General features: G+C 47.5%; 1 protein-coding gene across 3 annotated transcripts in view; it reads right to left on the reverse strand.

The window, feature by feature from the left end:
- Positions 1–8,086, reverse strand: part of FOXO3 (forkhead box O3) — a 119,923-nt gene extending 111,837 nt beyond the window's left edge. Inside the window, exons 1-2 of one of the 3 annotated variants that reach the window (XR_009506195.1) lie at positions 7,964–8,086; positions 4,393–5,145 (exon numbers count right to left, since the gene is read on the reverse strand). Coding sequence is in view for 1 of the 3 variants with exons in the window: in XM_059941460.1 (XP_059797443.1) it covers positions 4,393–5,010 (618 nt within the window). In the remaining 2 variants the exon portion in view is untranslated. Of the gene's footprint in view, positions 1–4,068; positions 4,172–4,392; positions 5,146–6,251; positions 6,497–7,963 lie in introns of those variants that run through there. The other 2 variants (XM_059941460.1, XM_059941462.1) reach the window with 2 other exon arrangements.
- Between the last annotated feature and the right edge of the window lie 10,275 nt (positions 8,087–18,361).

Here is an 18,361-nt window from a genome sequence, read left to right on the forward strand (position 1 = left end):
CGGGGCTCACCGATCAAAGTCTAAAAGGGCCAATTTCTTCACCTCACAGGTCGATGACACAGCTTTGAAAAAGAAGAAAAACAGTCCCCCTGGTGTACTGCTGCTGTAGAAAGAGGAAGTATGTTAGTTGAGAATCACTGACGAAGACAGTACTGCCAAAGGAAATTACAAAACAGCATTTTAGCAACAGGGGCCAAGCTGCAGACAGATTCCTCATACATGGCATGACCGTAACTGGCCCTTTACTCCAGAAGGTGACTGAGGTCAAAATTAGAGGCCAATATGGAATTATTATGAGTTTGTCATTTTGAAATTGTTAAAAATATTTTTAAACATCAAAGTTGCAGTTAAAATAACATTTTTTAAACACAGTATGTTGAAAAGGAATTGGGTGCGTTCATCTAAAAAGCCAGAACAGTGAGGACGTGAGCAAGCTTTATGTGGCGGGTCAGCCCTCATCTTTCAACCTTGGTAAGAACTGGTGAGAGGACACATTCTCACATGAAGGAAGACTCGGTCTCTTGAAGAATCATCCTCTGCAGCAGCAGCAGAAGTCCTCACACAGTATCTTACATTTATGAAACTGTAGGAACCACCACAGAAACTCATGGCTGCCTAACGTGACTGTGCCCTGACCCACGGGAACCACAGATGTGTGGACGTGTGTAGGACAATCAGTAATAAATGGGCCTTACCAGGTAAACCCTGGAGTCCTAGAGGTCTGCCTGAGACAGGAGGAAACAGACAACTCACCAGCTCAATTACAGGTGCGATGCAAGTAAGCTGAATCTGAATTAAAGGAAATGTAACCTTTTCCCCTCTTAACCACATCTGATTATTCATTTCTACTTTCATGCCCCAGGTAAGGGAACCTGCAAGATAGCCATCACCTTTCTCCCTGGCACAGTTTGCATCCGACAAACTTCAGTTAACCAAGAGCTTCCTCCTTTTGTTAAAATGCTCTCTTTTTTGCCTCCTTCGTCACTTCATAGTTCCTAAGTATCCATCCTGATAGGCACCAGACAGCTTTAAAAACACTGTGCACTCACTCAGCCTCCATCAATAATCATCCATCTTCCAATGCTGAAACAATAACCAAGATTTTTTAGATTGAGAGGCAAATATGCTTTTCAGGAAAACAACTTCTACTTACATAAGACTACTCAGTATTTAATAAATAACCTTTAAAAAGGATCAATTTAAAGAGAAAAACAGTGTAAAAAAGATCTCTAGAACCACGGCTACTAACTACCTCTGTACTAACTAGCTGTGTGACCTTAGAAAAGTGATTAACTTGAAGAATCAGGTTCTTCATCTATAAAATAAGGGGGTAGAAGGAGATCTGCAAACTTCATCCTGGCTGTACATTAAAATCACCTGAGAAACTTCAAAATAAAACTAAAACAACCCCACCAACCAATGCCCACACATCAGCCCAGTTAAATCAGGTTCTCTGGGCACTGGTATTTTTTAAAAGCTCCCAGGTAATTCTAACATGCAACCAGGATTTTGAGCCACTGGTCTCAATTCTGATCTCTAAGTCCTCTTTTCTAATTCAGTCTATGATCTTAGAGTGATAATTCTGGTTACAAGATCTCATAATACAATAGCCCAAAAAGCTACAAAAGAAGTAAGGCCTAGACCCTGCATATTATGCCTATGTGTACACATGACTAGGAGAGGTTAACCTGAATTCTAGACATTTTTAGAAGTTAAAAACCTTCATGCATAACTCAGAATGAAAGTAGTGTGGTTTAAATGCACATGCACGCTTCCAAAATGACTAATCATGATAGAAATCAACTCCTGAAACTCGGATGCATGGAAATGGGTCACAATTAGCTCCTGACCTCTCCCTTGTCCCTCTTCTTTCACCCCCCACTAAACCACAAGCACAAAAAAGCTTGGCTATTAGTCATAATCGGAATGTGAAACCAACAGCCCCAGTTTCAAAGGGCATTCTCCATCATCAAAGATTTGGAAGTTCCTGCATGGCTGCATCTTTTGATAAAGGTCATCTTACAAAAACTCTTCAACTAAATTATATCCCTATAGTCTTCAAGGATTAGTTTTCGTGTGATACTCAGAAATGGAATTGGTGTAAAATTTTCAAGTAAAAATACTCATAGAATATGTGACCTGTATTAAACATATTAGGGCTGGGCAGTTTCAATTCACAGTATTTCATAAGATCTTAGTTAAAGAAAGATGAGATAACAGAGAAGGAAAAAAGAAACCATGAGACCAAAAATAGTTAGGACATAAAACCACAAAGTTTATGACTAGGTCCAAAATCTCTATTGCAAATCCTGCAAGCTACATGAAAACATAATTAATCCAGTCTCAACTCATGGCTACTTTTGGTAATACCACTTTCTCACACAAATCTTAAATTCAGATACTATAAAAAATTCAAATACTATAAACTGGTATTATCTTTAACTATAAACACGATGCAAGAAACATTATTTGTGCAGTTTAAATTACCTTCGTAATCTTAAAAATAATAAGAAAGGTAAAAACCCTTCCTATGTTAACTTTTTAACTAACTTAAAGCTAACTTTTAACTAATAGATTTTCTGCACCAAATTCAAAATATGTAGGACTAAATTTCAAGTGTGAGAAATTTGGAAAATATCCCACCACCCCCCAAAATCCATCTTCTTAGATCCCAGAAATTCACCCCTTCCTAACACTGAACATTGAGATTAACCCTTACTATCCACTTGGAAACTCAATTTTTAAAGGTATCACATTAGCACTGTTTTGAAATGAAACTCTCATCTGTTTCATAAATATCCCTCATATCACACAACTCATATTCCTTTGCAAAGCAATAAAATTAAATCAAATGTAAGATTCATAATATCAGCATTTGTTCAAAGATGAGATAGATTTGTGGAATAATATCAAAGCACACGTTTTCCTTTTAAAGTATCTAAACTAGCCCTTCCCAATACTAGCCATATAAAAAAAATTTTAAAGGCACTTTGCAAGATTTTTTTAAAGCAAATTAAAAGTCAATAACACTAAATTCTTTAGCTTTTTCATACACTGACTCTTCTAAAGTGTTTCAGTTCTCCGCCTAAGGTCAAATTATTCTTATTTTACACACTCACTGGAATCCAGGAAGTACAGGGCTCCCCAAAGACAACGAAGGAAAGGACAGAAGGAGAAAGCAACTACCTCTTTAATTTAAAAAAAAAAAAAAAGGCTAACTTGTTAATAGAAGCAACTGACAAATGATATGTATCTCCAACTGCACAAGGCACAGGGCTCTCTTTTGCCTGGTACACATTCATATCTTAGGAGACGGGACCAGGAGGATGAGGTGCAAGAGCAAAGCAGCTGGGTATCAGCAGCCCAGCAGGGGCACAGGAGTTAATCTCTTTGGATGCCCAACTGCAGGAAGTCATTACATCATAGGCCTTTCCACACCTCTCTCCTTACCACGTGTCCAGTGCCCCAAGAGGCAGAAAAGGAGCAGTAGAGAGCCTCTCTTCAGGTTCACTTATAATAATAGGTAGAAGCCATTACAGTCCAGCCCTGCCAGCAAACCTCCCTCCCAAAGGCTTAGGTGAAGCGCCAGGCCCCGGTCCTCCACACCTGGAGCCCATGCCTCAGACAGGGCCAGAGTCCAGGCCTCAGTGGGGAAGCAGCAGGTGTGGCTAGTCCCTGTCGAGGTGGCAGGGCTGGCCCGTTCCAGGTCCCAAATCATCTCAGAGGCTACTCCGAGGCAGGTTTGCTGTTGAGACATCTCTGAGGAATACAGGTGTCAACACAGGCAAGGAAAGAGAACCGGCCAGGAAAAGGTTTACAACCACTGCTTTTTGCCATGGGATCGATATGCCTGTGGGAATTAATTAACACCCACAAGCCCGAAACTTGGACACAAGGGTTCTCATCCAGCTAGTCACAACACACCATGCTCCTGCGACCAACTGGAATCCACACATCCAACCTCACCTCCGGGCACCGACTCCCAAACACGTCCCCTCACTCCACCCGCAGCGGCCTCGCGTGCACCCACTACCGGGAAATCGACTCCAAAGTTGGCCGAGGACCTACCTCCTCTGCGATGACCCAGGAATCCGGCAAATGCACTCCTGTCCGTCTGTCCTTCCCTCGCCGGCGTCCCTCGCGCCCTCTCCTCACCTGGCCATGCCCGACGCTTCCCCAGGAGCCTCCTCTCCCCCTCCCGCCGGCTGCGCGGCCATCCCCGGGTTCCCCTCCTCCGGGGTCACACAGAACCCCCAAAGCCTCACAGCGGAGGCTCTCCCTGCCAACCCCTCTCCCCGGCGCCCGCAGGCGCGCTCCGACGAATCGAAGGCGCGTCTCGCAATGCGCAGGAGGCCCGGCGGGTCTGGCCGCCCGCCCCAGGTGGGTACGCACCTTCCAGCCGGCAGAGCTGTTGCTGTCGCCCTTATCCTTGAAGTAGGGCACGCAGCGCACCATCCACTCGTAGATCTGGGACAGAGTGAGCCGTTTGTCCGGGGAGCTCTCGATGGCGCGAGTGATCAGGTCGGCGTATGACAGGTTCCCCCAGGCGTTCCGCCGCGACGAGCATTTCCTCGGCTGCCCGGAGCCCCCAGCCGCCCCCGGCTGCGGCGGTGGCAGTGTCTGCTGAGGCTGCAGCGGCGTCTGCGTCCCCCCGCTCAGCGCGCCCACAGCGGGGGCTGGCCCGGACCCGGGGTCCTGCCCTCCGGGAGCTAGCAGCCGAGCCGAGTCCTCCAGGAGCAGTCCAGAGCCCAGCGGGCCGCCCGCGCCGCCGCCGATCGCCATGGCCGAGCCGGCCCTACCGCCGCCGTCCTCGTCGTCTTCATCGTCCTCCTCCTCGGGGATCATGGAGTCAGCGGCCGCTTCCCCCGAGGGCTTGGCCGGGCTCCCCTGGAGCTCCGGCCTCTGCAGGGGCCACGTACAGGAGCGCGGCCGGCTTTGGGGCTCGAACTCCGGGTCCAGCTCCACTTCGAGCGGAGAGAGCGGGGCCGGGGAGGCCGGCGCCTCTGCCATCTTCGCCGCCCGCCCGCCCGCGGCTCGGGCTCTCGCGCTCTCCTCTCGCGCCGGGGCGGGGTGCGGCGGGGGAGGGACGGGGGCGCCGCGAAGGCTCGGGCTCCCGGGCGCCGCCGTCGCCGCTACTGCCGCCGCCTGGGGAAGCACGAGAGAAGAGAGAAGGAGAGTTGGTTATCCCGGGCTGGAGCCCAGTCCTCGGCGAGTCCTCGCCCGCCGCCGCCGCCGCCGCGGCCACTGCTTCCCGATCGCACCGCGCCCGCCTCCCAGGAGCAGGCAGACCTGGAGACGTGCGTCCCGCGGACCCGGCGCAGCAGACGCGGCCCCCCTACCAGGCCGCTGGGGAGACTGGAGCGAACGGACGGACTCTCACGGGGCACTCCCCACTCCCCCGCCGCCGCCGCGGAAGCTGCAGGTCTCTCCTGGGCTAGGTGGCGGGGCGGGGAAGAAGGGGGAGGGGCGGGGAAGAAGGGGGAGGGGCGCGGGCCGCGCCTTTAAAGCGGGCAGCAGCCCGAGCTGGCGCAGCCCAGCCGCGGTCGGAGCCTGAGTCTGGGCGGGCGTGCGTTTGTTTATGTTTCGCTTCGGCCCGCTCAAGTGCTTCCCGCGGCGACGCCGCCAAAGTCTGTGGCGTCTTCGGCTCTTCTCCCAGTCCCTGGCCCTGCCGCCTCCGCGCCCCCCCTGCCACCCCCCTCCTAGCGGAGGGCCCAAGCCCGGGGAAGGCGCGGGCAGCTCCCTTCTCCCCTCTTCGCCCGCGGGCTGAGAGAGTGAACGTGGGTCCGAGAGCAAACGGGCCCTTGTCACTTCCAGAAAAAAAAGAAACAGGGAAGAAGAGGGGCAAGCAGCTCGGCGGGTATTCGCAAAGGGTCGAGCCGAGCAGCAGCGGCCACTTTGGGGGTTTGTGTGGTTTATTTTCCCGCGGGCGTCGTGTACTCCACCCCCTTCCCTGTAAAGAGCGAGAGGAGGGGGCAAGTCGGAACGTCAATCTTCCAACAGGTCAGGAAGCACCAAGTCTCCCGGGCCGCCAGAAAACCCGGACCAGCACGTTCATCACCTCCTTGCTCCCGCTGCTGCCATCTTGACAGTTTCCCCCCTTCACTCAAGTCCTTTAAAAACACTAGCGGGAGAGAAGAGGGGCGCGCACACCGAGTCACGGGGAGGGAAAAGGGAAGCGCCTGGCCCAGCTCAGAAGCAGATCCGGAGTCACCGGGAAGGCGGCCGACCCGCTGCACAGCTCCGGCGCCTACCTGGGTTCCTTCCCTTCAGGGACGAGGGGGGAGGACTCACAATCCCGCGCGGGGCCGGGGCAGGGCGAGGAGGGGGCGCGCAACCTCGGCCAAGAAGAGGCGCTCCGGCCGCCGCCGCAGCCCGCCTGAAGAACCGCCTGTCAGCCTGCGCGCTGCTGCCTTCCACATTCCTCCTCCTCCCTTCCACGAGCAGGGCGGCCGCGGCAGCAGCACAAAGTTATAGACACACGCAGGGTGCCTCAACCTAAGCTGACGGCGGGCGGGTCCCCGCCCAGGGGGAGGGCTGGGCGGCGGGCCCGGGTGTGCTGGTGTGCGTGTGTGTGCGCGCGTGTCTGTGTGCGCGCGCGCGAGCCTGCGCGACCCGGCCCCGCGGAGCCGCGGGCTTGGGTGTGAGACCGCGCGCCGGAGGTCGGGACTCCGCAGGCTCCAGCAGCGGTCCCCGCCGGGCTCCTCCTCTCTCCCGCGAGCCTCAACGACAACAAAGCGCGGCGCTGGCCCAGGAGAAGGGGGGGGGGCCCGCAGAGCCCCAAACCCTCCACCAGCGCAGTCTCATGGCTTCCCTGACTCGGAGCAGGGCGCCTGGCACCGGGGGGTCCCCAGCTAGCGCGTCCCTCCGCCAGGCTCTGCGCCCGCCCTGGTGTCCGGTTCCCCATTAGAACCCGACACCAGGTAACACCCGAGATAAGATGCTGACCGCAGATGGCAAGGGTTACCTCAGCGTGAAAATACTGGCAAGCGAAGATGTTGGTGCCCTCAGGACTTCGATAAACCAATGCCCTCAGATTTGATCAGGCACCAAGAGGTTTGCACTAACCTAGGACGCTTGACCGCAATCATGTTTCACATTTCGTGAATTTCACGGCAAACGAGGGGAGAAGTGTAACTCGGGAGAAAAGCAGATTATTCCACATTCCTAAATGCAAGAACAAATTTTGAACAACTGTGAATGGGAAATAATGAGTCTAATTTTTAAATGACGGCAAAACACCTAATTGTGCGTTTTTTACTTTTTAAAAGAAAAGTACTCCTTTAGGTTTAGAAAAATATCTTCACAAGTCCTTATCCTACGATCAGTACCCAAAGTCGTTCATTTGTGCACTAAGAATGCAATACATGCGACACGCACACCAAAATTCTATCCGCTTTGGTTTATAAATATCTTTCCCTGCCCCCACCCCCCAAATCCTTCCAAGTCACTAGAAATATCTTGGAGCTCAAAGCGGACTCCGCAACAACCCCGTACACAAAAAGGTCCAACCCAGCGTACCCAGGAATCCGCCCACCCGGCCGACTCCAGGCTCCGGGCTTTGCGCAGGACCCGTCACTCAAGTGACGCGCGGCCCCGCCCCTGCACCAAGCTAGTTCGACGCGTACAGACAGATGATGTCATTGTATCCACAAGCGCGTGACCCGGGATCTCTGCGCCGCGTCGCCATTCGCTGCGCCGCTTACTCGTCAAGCCGCGCCGCTTACTCGTCAAGCCACGCCGCGCGCTGACTGGCCGCGGCCACCCGTCACCAGGCCCCAGACGCCCCTCTCCGCCCCCCGCCTCCGCCCCCCAGCAAATAATAAACAATCGAGTAAAATTCGAAGGAAGGAAGGAGAGGATAGAGAGAGGGCGAACCAGAAGCCAGTCCTCCGCGCACTGATGGGAGGGAGAGTGAAAAGGAGAGGGACATGAGAGGACCGGGGAGGGGAGGGAAGGAGCAGACCTGAGACGATGTGTCCAGCCTCGATGAGGTGGCATCAGGGGAGGAAAGTTGGAGAGCATTCTGCGGGGCACGCCTGGTAACACGGGGGGCGCTAGGGCCCGGCAGCGGCCGGTCTCGGGGCTCCTGGGCGGTGCGCGGCCCGCCGAAGGGGCGGAGACTGGGCCGCGCTAGCGCAGCTCGGGCGGAGCCGGCAGACACGTGCGGGAGAAGGGTGGGCGCGCGCGCGGGCGCGCCTTACGGGCTCGCCATGAGCGCGCGGCACCAGCGGTAGCGCGCGCTTGTTTACCAGCGCACGTGGGTGTTATTTTTAAACGGAATGTTGTGTTGGCAGCTCAGCCGAGTGGCGGGCGCGTGGGGCCGCCCGCGCCGGCTGGGGGACGCGGCGGGGCCCGCGCCACGGCCTCTACGAGCGAAGCTCAGGGGCCAACAAGGCTGTCCCCACTGCGGGTATCTTGTGCAGCCGGCCGCTCCGGCCGGGAGCCTGATTGCGAGTTTCGCGCGTTGTCCAAGCCCCTACCGAGACAAGTGTTCTCGCCGCGGAACGCTGCCTTTTGTAAGCTCGGCCTCGGCTCCCTCATTCACATCCCGGGAACAAAGCCACCTCTTTCTTTTCGCCCTGGAGGCCGCGCCAGGCCGGGCTCCGCGGCCACCCGTTCTGGAGTAGATTTCACACGTTCACACACTCACTGGCACAAAATACCGTCCACGAGGTGGATTCCCATCACCCTTCGTGATTTGTGTCCTTGCTCCCAATGTCCCCGGTCCATCTGTGCCCGTCTCTTGGGCACACATCTCTGCCCACGTACAACTGCGCTTCTACTTCGGGTTGTCTGCGGAGGGGGAGGTCTGGGGTAGAGGTCTCTGACTGCTTCCTGGGCTTGACCCCTCTGCGTGCGGCCCCGCTCCTCTCGTTGTGTGCCTGCCCCGCTGAGAAGCCCAGAGTTTGCATTTCGTTTATAAGCTGGCAGTGTGGAAGATGATGTACGATCACAGCTCTCAGCTTCAAGTGCCCAAGGCTGAGTAGAATTTGTTACACTGAGTCTGATTTTCTGCTTTGCACGAAGAACCAGGAGACCAGATTACCCAGGGCTTTGCACTGTGGTAGAGCATAAAATCCAAAGAACTTTCAGTTGCTTCTTTTTAATACTTTAACACACTGTAAAAGAAATCACCCTTTTTCTTCCCTAAATCTAAGCAATCCTTTGTCATTAAGACGTAGAAAGAATGTGTTTACACTGGCCAGGCTCTCAGCCATTATATTTTCACTATAAACATGTTGAGTGTCCATTTACAGAATGCATATCCCAAGGGCATTCCAAAAAAAATGAAAGAGTTAAAAGATTCAGTAGATTAATTGAGCTCATTGTGACCCTCTTGGTGATTAACAGGGGTAGGGACATAATAAAGCTCTTTCCCTCAAAAAGCTTTACAGTCTTAGGGGGATGAAACGTTTAAAAGTTCAGCATTTCAAGAGCTTAAAAGCAGTACAAGACAAATACAAGAGGTCATACATACAGTGTTGGGTAATTTTCTAATGAGTTGAGGATCAAAACTTCAAGTGGCAGTGACTATAAACATTCAGTCTGGTAAATGTGAATCTTACCCAAAGAATTAACACTTGTAATGTGTCCCTATAGGCAAGCCTTTGAAAACTCAGAGTGATTGTTCCCTTTTAGCCTGAAATTGCTTTGACCTTTGCTTTCTTCTTGAAGGCTTCCTTGGTCCTTCATTTCTTCACCCAAGTGTTTAGTATAGGAAAGCTGAATAAGTTATGGTTGTTGATTAGGAAAGAGTGCCAGCATTACCTTTGCAGTAGAATTTTTTATCAAAATTTTCCCTACTTATCATGCCGTGTTTATTTCTACAATGATTTAAGGTGGTAACTGTCCACTCCATTTTGTAAATTCAGTCACTGGAGGAACAAACATTTTTTTAAAAAATTTTACCTGAAGAAGCTAAGTAATCTGCTAAAACTGTTATCCTTATAAAACAGGAAGAGACATTAGATATCTCTCCACTATGTGAGGACACAGTGAGAAGGTGGCTATCTGCAAGCCAGGAAAAGAGTTCTCACCAGAAACCAAATCCTATTGGAAACTTGATCTTGGATTTCCCAGCCTCTGGAATGTGAAATTATTTCTTTGACCAGAAGCAGTGCCATGTTAGAGCACTGGGATCACAACTAAATGCTGAACAATCATTGACAGGAAGACACTGGAACTCACCAAAAAAAGATACCCAACATCAAAAGACAAAGGAGAAGCTGCAATGAGACAGTAGGAGGGGCACAATCACAATAAAATCAAATCCCATAACCGCTGGGTGGGTGACTCACAAACTGGAGAACACTTATAGCACAGAAATCCACCCACTGGAGTGAAGATTCTGAGCCCCACGTCAGGCTTCCCAACCTGGGGGTCTGGCAACAGGAGGAGGAATTCCCAGAGAATCAGACTTTGAAGGCTAGCAGGATTTGATTGCAGGACTTTGACAGGACTGGGGGAAACAGAGACTCCACTCTTGGAGGGCACACACAAAGTAGTGTGCTCATCAGGACCCAGGAGGAAGGAGCAGTGACCCTGTAGGAGACTGAGCCGGGCCTACCTGCTAGTGTTGGAAGGTCTCCTGCAGAGGTGGGTGGTGGCTGTGGCTCACCACGGGGACAATGACACTGGCAGCAGAAGTTATGGGAAGTACCCATTGGTGTGAGTCCTCCTGGAGTCTGCCATTAGCCCCACCAAAGAGCCTGTAGCCTCCCGTGCTGGGTCACCTCAGGCCAAACAACCAACTGGAGGGAACTCAGCCCCACCCATCAGCAGACAAACATTAAAGTTTTATTGAGCTCTGCCTACCAGAGCTGCCTACCCAGCTCTACACACCACCAGTCCCTCCCATCCGGAAGCTTGCACAAGCCTCTTAGAGAGCCTCATCCACCAGAGGGCAGACAGCAGAAAAAGAAGAACTACAATCCTGCAGGCTGTGGAATGAAACCCACATTCACAGAAAGATAGACAAAATGAAAAGGCAGAGAACTATGCACCAGGTGAAGGAACAAGCTAAAAGCCCAGAAAAACAACTAAATGAAGTGGAGATAGGCAACCTTCCAGAAAAGAATTCAGAATAATGATAGTGAAGATGATCCAGGACCTCAGAAAAAGAATGGAGGCAGAGTTCGAGAAGATGCAAGAAATCTTTAACAAAGACCTAGGGACTTCCCTGGTGGCACAGTAGTTAAGAATCCGCCTGCCAATGCAGGGGACACGGGTTCCAGCCTTGGTCCAGGAAGATCCCGTATGTCACGGAGCAACTAAGCCCATGTGCCATAACTACTGAGCCCGCACACCACAACTACTGAAGCCCTCGTACCTAGAGCCTGTGCTCCACAACAAAAGAAGGCACTGCAATGAGAAGCCCACGCACCTCAACAAAGAATAGCTCCCGCTCGTCGCAACTAGACAAAGCCAGCACACAGCAACGAAGACCCAACACAGCCATAAATAAATAAATGGCCTCCTCCTTTAAAAAAAAAAACAAACACCTAGAAGAATTAAAGAACAAACACCTAGAAGAATTAAAGAACAAACAAACAGAGATGAACCATACAATAACTGAAATGAAAACTACACTAGAAGGAATCAATACCAGAATAACTGAGGCAGAAGAACGGATAAGTGACCTGGAAGACAGAATGGTGGCATTCACTGCCTTGGAACAGAACAAAGAAAAAAGAATGAAAAGATATGAAGACAGCCTAAGAGACCTCTGGGACAACATTAAATGCACCAACATTCGCATTATAGGGGTCCCACAAGGAGAAGAGAGAGAGAAAGGACCCGAGGAAAATATTTGAAGAGATTATAGTCGAAAACTTCCCTAACATGAGAAAGGAATTAGCCACCCAAGTCCAGGAAGCGCAGAGAGTCCCAGGCAGGACAAACCCAAGGAGAAACAGGCCGAGACACATAGTAATCAAATTGACAAAAATTCAAGACAAAAGTTATTAAAGCAACAAGGGAAAAATAACATACAAGGGAACTCCCATAAGGTTAACTGATGATTTCTCAGCAGAAACTCTGCAAGCCACAAGGGAGTGCCATGATATATTTAAAGTGATGAAAGGGAAGAACCTACAACCAAGATTACTCTATCTAGCAAGGATCTCATTCAGATTCGATGGAAAAATCAAAAGCTTTACAGACAAGCAAAAACTAAAAGAATTCAGCACCACCAAACCAGCTCTACAACAAATGCTAAAGGAACTTCTCTAAGTGGGAAACACAAGAGAAGAAAAGGACCTACAAAAACAAACCCCCAAAATTAAGAAAATGGTAATAAGAACATACATATTGATAATTACCTTAAATGTAAATGGATAAAATGCTCAAACCAAAAGACACAGACTCACTGAATGGATACAAAAACAAGACCCGTATATATGCTGTCTACAAGAGACCCACTTCAGACCTAGGGACACATACAGACTGAAAATGAGGGGATGTGAAAGTGACGGGATGGAAAACGATATTCCATGCATATGGAAATCAAAGAAAGCTTGAGCAGCAATACTCATACCAGATAAAATAGATTTTAAAATAAAGAATGTTACAAGAGACAAGGAAGGACACTACATAATGATCAAGGGATCAATCCAAGAAGAAGATATAACACTTATAAATATATATGCACCCAACATAGGAGCACCTCAATACATAACACAACTGCTAACAGCTATAAAAGAGGAAATCGACAGTAACACAATAATAGTGGGGGACTTTAACACCTCACTTACACCAATGGACAGATCATCCAGACAGAAAATTAATAAGGAAACACAAGCTTTAAATGACACAATAGACCAGATAGATTTAATTGATATTTATAGGACATTCAATCCAAAAAGAGCAGATTACACTTTCTTCTCAAGTGCACATGGAACATTCTCCAGGATAGATCACATTTTGGATCACAAATCAAGCCTCTGTAAATTAAGGAAAATTGAAATCATATCAAGCATCTTTTCTGACCACAATGCTATGAGACTAGAAATAAATTACAGGGAAAAAAATGTAAAAAACACAAACACATGGAGGCTAAACAGTACGTTACTAAATAACCAAGAGATCACTGGAGAAATCAAAGAGGAAATCAAAAAATACCTAGAGACAAATGACAATGAAAACATGACGATCCAAAACCTATGGGATGCAGCAAAAGCAGTTCTAAGAGGGAAGTTTGTAGCAATGCAATCCTACCTCAAGAAACAAGAAAAATCTCAAATAAACAATCTAACCTTACACCTAAAGGAACTAGAGAAAGAAGAACAAACAAAACCCAAAGTTAGTAGAAGGAAAGAAATCGTAAAGTTAAGAGAAGATATGGCCTTTATTATGTTGAGGTAGGTTCCCTCTATGACAAACCCACAGCAAGCATCATACTCAATGGTGAAAAACTGAAAGCATTTCCACTAAGATCAGGAACAAGACAAGGATGTCCACTCTCGCCACTCTTTTTCAACATAGTTTTGGAAGACCTAGCCACAGCAATCAGAGAAGAAAAAGAAATAAAAGGAATACAAATTGGAAAAGAAGTAAAACTGTCACTGTTTGCCGATGACATGATACTATACATAGAAAATCCTAAAGATGCCACCAGAAAACTACTAGAACTAATCAATGAATATGGTAAGGTTGCAGGATACAAAATTAATGCACAGAAATCTCTGGCATTCCTATATACCAACAACAAAAAGTCTGAAAGAGAAATTAAGGAAACACTCCCATTTACCATTGCAACAAAAAGAATAAAATCCCTAGGAATAAACCTGCCTAAGGAGGTGAAAGACTTGTACTCAGAAAACTATAAAACACTGATGAACGAAATCAAAGGTGACATAAACAGATGGAGAAGTATACCATGTTCTTGGACTGGAAGAATCAACATTGTGAAAATGACTATACTACCCAAAGAAATCTACACATTCAATGCAATCCCTATCAAACTACCAATGGCATTCTTCACAGAATTAGAATAAAAAATTTTACAATTCATATGGAAACACAAAAGACCCTGAATAGCCAAAGCAATCTTGAGAAGGAAAAATGGAGTGGGAGGAATCAGGCTCCCCAACCTCAAACTATACCACAAAGCTACAGTAATCAAGACAGTATGATACTGGCACAAAAACAGAAATATAGATCAATGGTACAGGATAGAATGCCCAAAGATAAACCCACACACATATTGGCACCTAATTTACAACAAAGGAGGCAAGAATATACAATGGAGAAAAGACAGGTTCTTCAATAAGTGGTGCTTGGAAAACTAGACAGCTACATGTAAAAGAATGAAAATAGAATACAACCTAACTCGGGGGACCTTCAAGATGGCGGAGGAGTAAGACGTGGAGATCACCTTCCTCCCCACAAATACATCAAAAATACATCTACATGTGGAACAACTCCTACAGAACACCTACTGAACGCTGGCAGAAGACCTCAGACTTCCCAAAAGGCAGGAAACTCCCCTCATACCTGGGTAGGGCAAAAGAAAAAGAAAAAACAGAGACAAAAGAAGAGGGACAGGACCTGCACCTCTGGGAGGGAGCTGTGAAGGAGGAAAAGTTTCCACAAACTAGGAAGCCCCTTCACTGGTGGAGATGGTGCGTGGGAAGGGGGGAAGCTTTGGAGCCACAGAGGAGGGTGCAGCAACAGGGGTGCAGAAGGCAAAGTGGAGAGATTCCCGCACAGCGGATTGATGCCGACCAGCACTCACCAGCCTGAGAGGCTGGTCTGCTCACCCGTCGGGGCAGGTGGGGGCTGGGAGCTGAGGCTCGGGCGTTGGAGGTCAGATCCCAGGGAAAGGACTGGGGTTGGCTGCGTGAAGACAGCCTGAAGGGGGGTAGTGTACCACAGCTAGCCGGGAGGGAGTCCAGGAAAAAGTCTGGAACTGCCTAAGAGGCAAGAGACCATTGTTTCAGGGTGTATGAGGAGAGGGGATTCAGAGCACCGCCTAAACGAGCTCCAGAGATGGGCACGAGCCACGACTATCAGTGCAGACCCCACAGACAGGCATGAAACGCTAAGGCTTCTGCTGCAGCCACCAAGAATCCTGTGTGCAAGCACAGGTCACTATCCACACCTCCCCTCCCGGGAGCCTGTGCAGCCCGCCACTGCCAGGGTCCCATGACCCAGGGACAACTTCCCAGAGAGAACACACGGCGCACCTCAGGCTCTTGCAATGTCATGCCGCAGGCTCACCCGGCATTCTGTACCCCTCCCTCCCTCCGGCTTAAGTGAGCCAGAGCCCCCTAATCAGCTGCTACTTTAACCCCGTCATGTCTGGGCAGGGAACAGATGCCCTCAGGTGACCTACATGCAGAGGCAGGGCCAAATCCAAAGCTGAACCCCAGGAGCTGTGTGAACAAAGAAGAGAAAGGGAAGTTTCTCCCAGCAGCCTCAGGAGCAGTGGATTAAACCTCCACAATCAACTTGATGTACCTTGCATCTTTGGAATACCTGAATAGACAAGGAATCATCCCAAAATTGAGGTGGTGGACTTTGGGAGCAACTGTAGACTTGGGGTATGCTTTCTGCATCTAATTTGTTTCTGGTTTTATGTTTATCCTAGTTTAGTATTTAGAGCTTATTATCATTGGTAGCTTTGTTTATTGATTTGGTGGCTATCTTCCTTTATATATATATTTTTTTTCCCTCTTTTTTCTCTTTTTGTGAGTGTGTATGTGTATGCTTCTTTGTGTGACTTTGTCTGTATAGCTTTGCTTTTACCATTTGTCCTAGGGTTCTGTCTGTTGGTTGTTTTTTATTTTCATTATGATTCTTTATTTTTTAGTATAGTTTTTAGCACTTGATATCATTGGTGGATTTGTTTACTTGGTTGCTCTCTTCTTTCTTTCTTGTTTTTAATTACTTTTTTATGTTTTTATTTTTAATAATATATTTTTTAATTTTTAATTTTAATAATATTATTCTTTCTTTCTTTCTTTCTTTTTCTCCCGTTTTTTCTGAGCTGTGTGGCTGAAAGGGTCTTGGTGCTCTGGCCGGGTGTCACGCCTGAGCCTCTTAGGTGGGAGAGCTGAGTTCAGAACATCGGTCCACCAGAGACCTCCCAGAGCCATGTAATATCAATTGGCGAGAGCTCTCCCAGAGACCTCTGTCTCGATGCTAAGAACCAGCTCCACTCAAAGACCAGCAAGCTCCAGTGCTGGACACCCCATGTCAAACAACTAGCAAGACAGGAACACAATGTCACCCATTAGCAGAGAGGCTGCCTAAAATCATACTAAGTTCACAGACACCCCAAAACACACCACCAGATGCAGCCCTGCCCACCAGAAAGACAAGATCCAGCCTCATCCACCAAAACACAGGCACCAGTCCCCTCCACCAGGAAGCCTACATAACCCACTGAACCAACCTTACCCACTGGGGGCAGACACCTAAAACAACAGGAACTATGAAACTGCAGCCTGCAAAAAGGAGACCGCAAATGCAGTAAGTTAAGCAACATGAGAAGACAGAGAAATACACAGCAGATTTAGGAGCAAAGTAAAAACCCACCAGGCCAAAAAATTGAAGAGGAAATAGGCAGTCTACCTGAAAAAGAATTCAGAGTAATGATAATAAAGATGATCCAAAATCTTGGAAATAGAATGGCAAAAATACAAGAAACATTTAACAAGGACCTAGAAGAACAAAAGAGCAAACAAACAATGACGAACAACACAATAAATGAAATTAAAAATTCTCTAGAAGGAATCAATAGCAGAATAACTGAGGCAGAAGAACGGAGAAGTGACCTGGAAAATAAAATAGTGGAAATAACTACTGCAGAGCAGAATAAAGAAAAAAGAATGAAAAGAATCAAGAACAGTCTCAGAGACCTCTGGGACAACATTAAACGCACCAACATTCGAATTATAGGGGTCCCAGAAGAAGAAAAGAAAAAAGGGACTGAGAAAATATTTGAAGAGATTATAGTTGAAAACTTCCCTAATATGGGAAAGGAAATAGTCAAGTCGAGGAAGTGCAGAGAGTCCCAGGCAGGATAAATCCAAGGAGAAACACGCCAAGACACATATTAATCAAACTGTCAAAAATTAAATACAAAGAAAACATATTAAAAGCAGCAAGGGAAAAGCAACAAATAATAAACAAGGGAGTCCGCATGAGGTTAACAGCTGATTTCTCAGCAGAAACTCTGCAAGCCAAAAGGGTGTGGCAGGATATATTTAAAGTGATGAAAGGGAAAAACCTACAATCAAGATTACTCTACCCAGCAAGGTTCTCATTCAGATGCAATGGAGAAATTAAAACCTTTACAGACAAGTAAAAGCTAAGAGAATTCAGCACCACCAAACCAGCTTTACAACAAATGCTAAAGGAACTTCTCTAGGCAGGAAACACAAGAGAAGAAAAAGACCTACAATAACAAACCCAAAACAATTAAGAAAATGGTAATAGGAACATACATATCGATAATAACCTTAAATGTAAATGGATTAAATGCTCCCACCAAAAGACATAGACTGGCTGAATGGATACAAAAATAAGACCCGTACATATGCTGTCTACAAGAGACCCACTTCAGACCTAGGGACACATACAGACTGAAAGTGAGGGGATGGAAAAAGATATTCCCTGCTAATGGAAATCAAAAGAAAGCTAGAGTAGCAATTCTCATATCAGACAATATAGACTTTAAAATAAAGAATGTTACAAGAGACAAAGAAGGACACTACATAATGATCAAGGGATCAATCCAAGAAGAAGATATAACAATTCTAAATATTTATGCATGCAACATAGGAGCACTTCAATACATAAGGCAAATACTAAGAGCCATAAAAGGGGAAATCAACAGTAACACAATAATAGTAGGGGACTTTAACACCCCACTTTCACCAATGGACAGATCATCCAAAATGAAAATAAATAAGGAAACACAAGCTTTAAATGATACATTAAACAAGACGGACTTAATTGATATTTATTGGACATTCCATCCAAAAACAACAGAATATACTTTCTTCTCAAGTGTTCATGGAACATTCTCCAGGATAGATCATATCTTGGGTCATAAATCAAGCCTTGGTAAATTTAAGAACAATGAAATTGTATCAAGTATCTTTTCCAACCACCATGTGATGAGACTAGATATCAATTACAGGAAAAAAACTGTAAAAAATACACACACATGGAGGCTAAACAATACACTACTAAATAACCAAGAGATCACTGAAGAAATCAAAGAGGAAATCAAAAAATACCTAGAAACAAATGACAATGAAAACATGATGACCCAAAACCTATGGGATGCAGCAAAACCAGTTCTAAGAAGGAAGTTTATAGCAATACCATCCTACCTCAAGAAAAAAGAAAC

Source organism: Balaenoptera ricei, chromosome 12 (assembly GCF_028023285.1).
Source record: "Balaenoptera ricei isolate mBalRic1 chromosome 12, mBalRic1.hap2, whole genome shotgun sequence".
NCBI classification, from domain to species: Eukaryota; Metazoa; Chordata; class Mammalia; order Artiodactyla; family Balaenopteridae; genus Balaenoptera; species Balaenoptera ricei.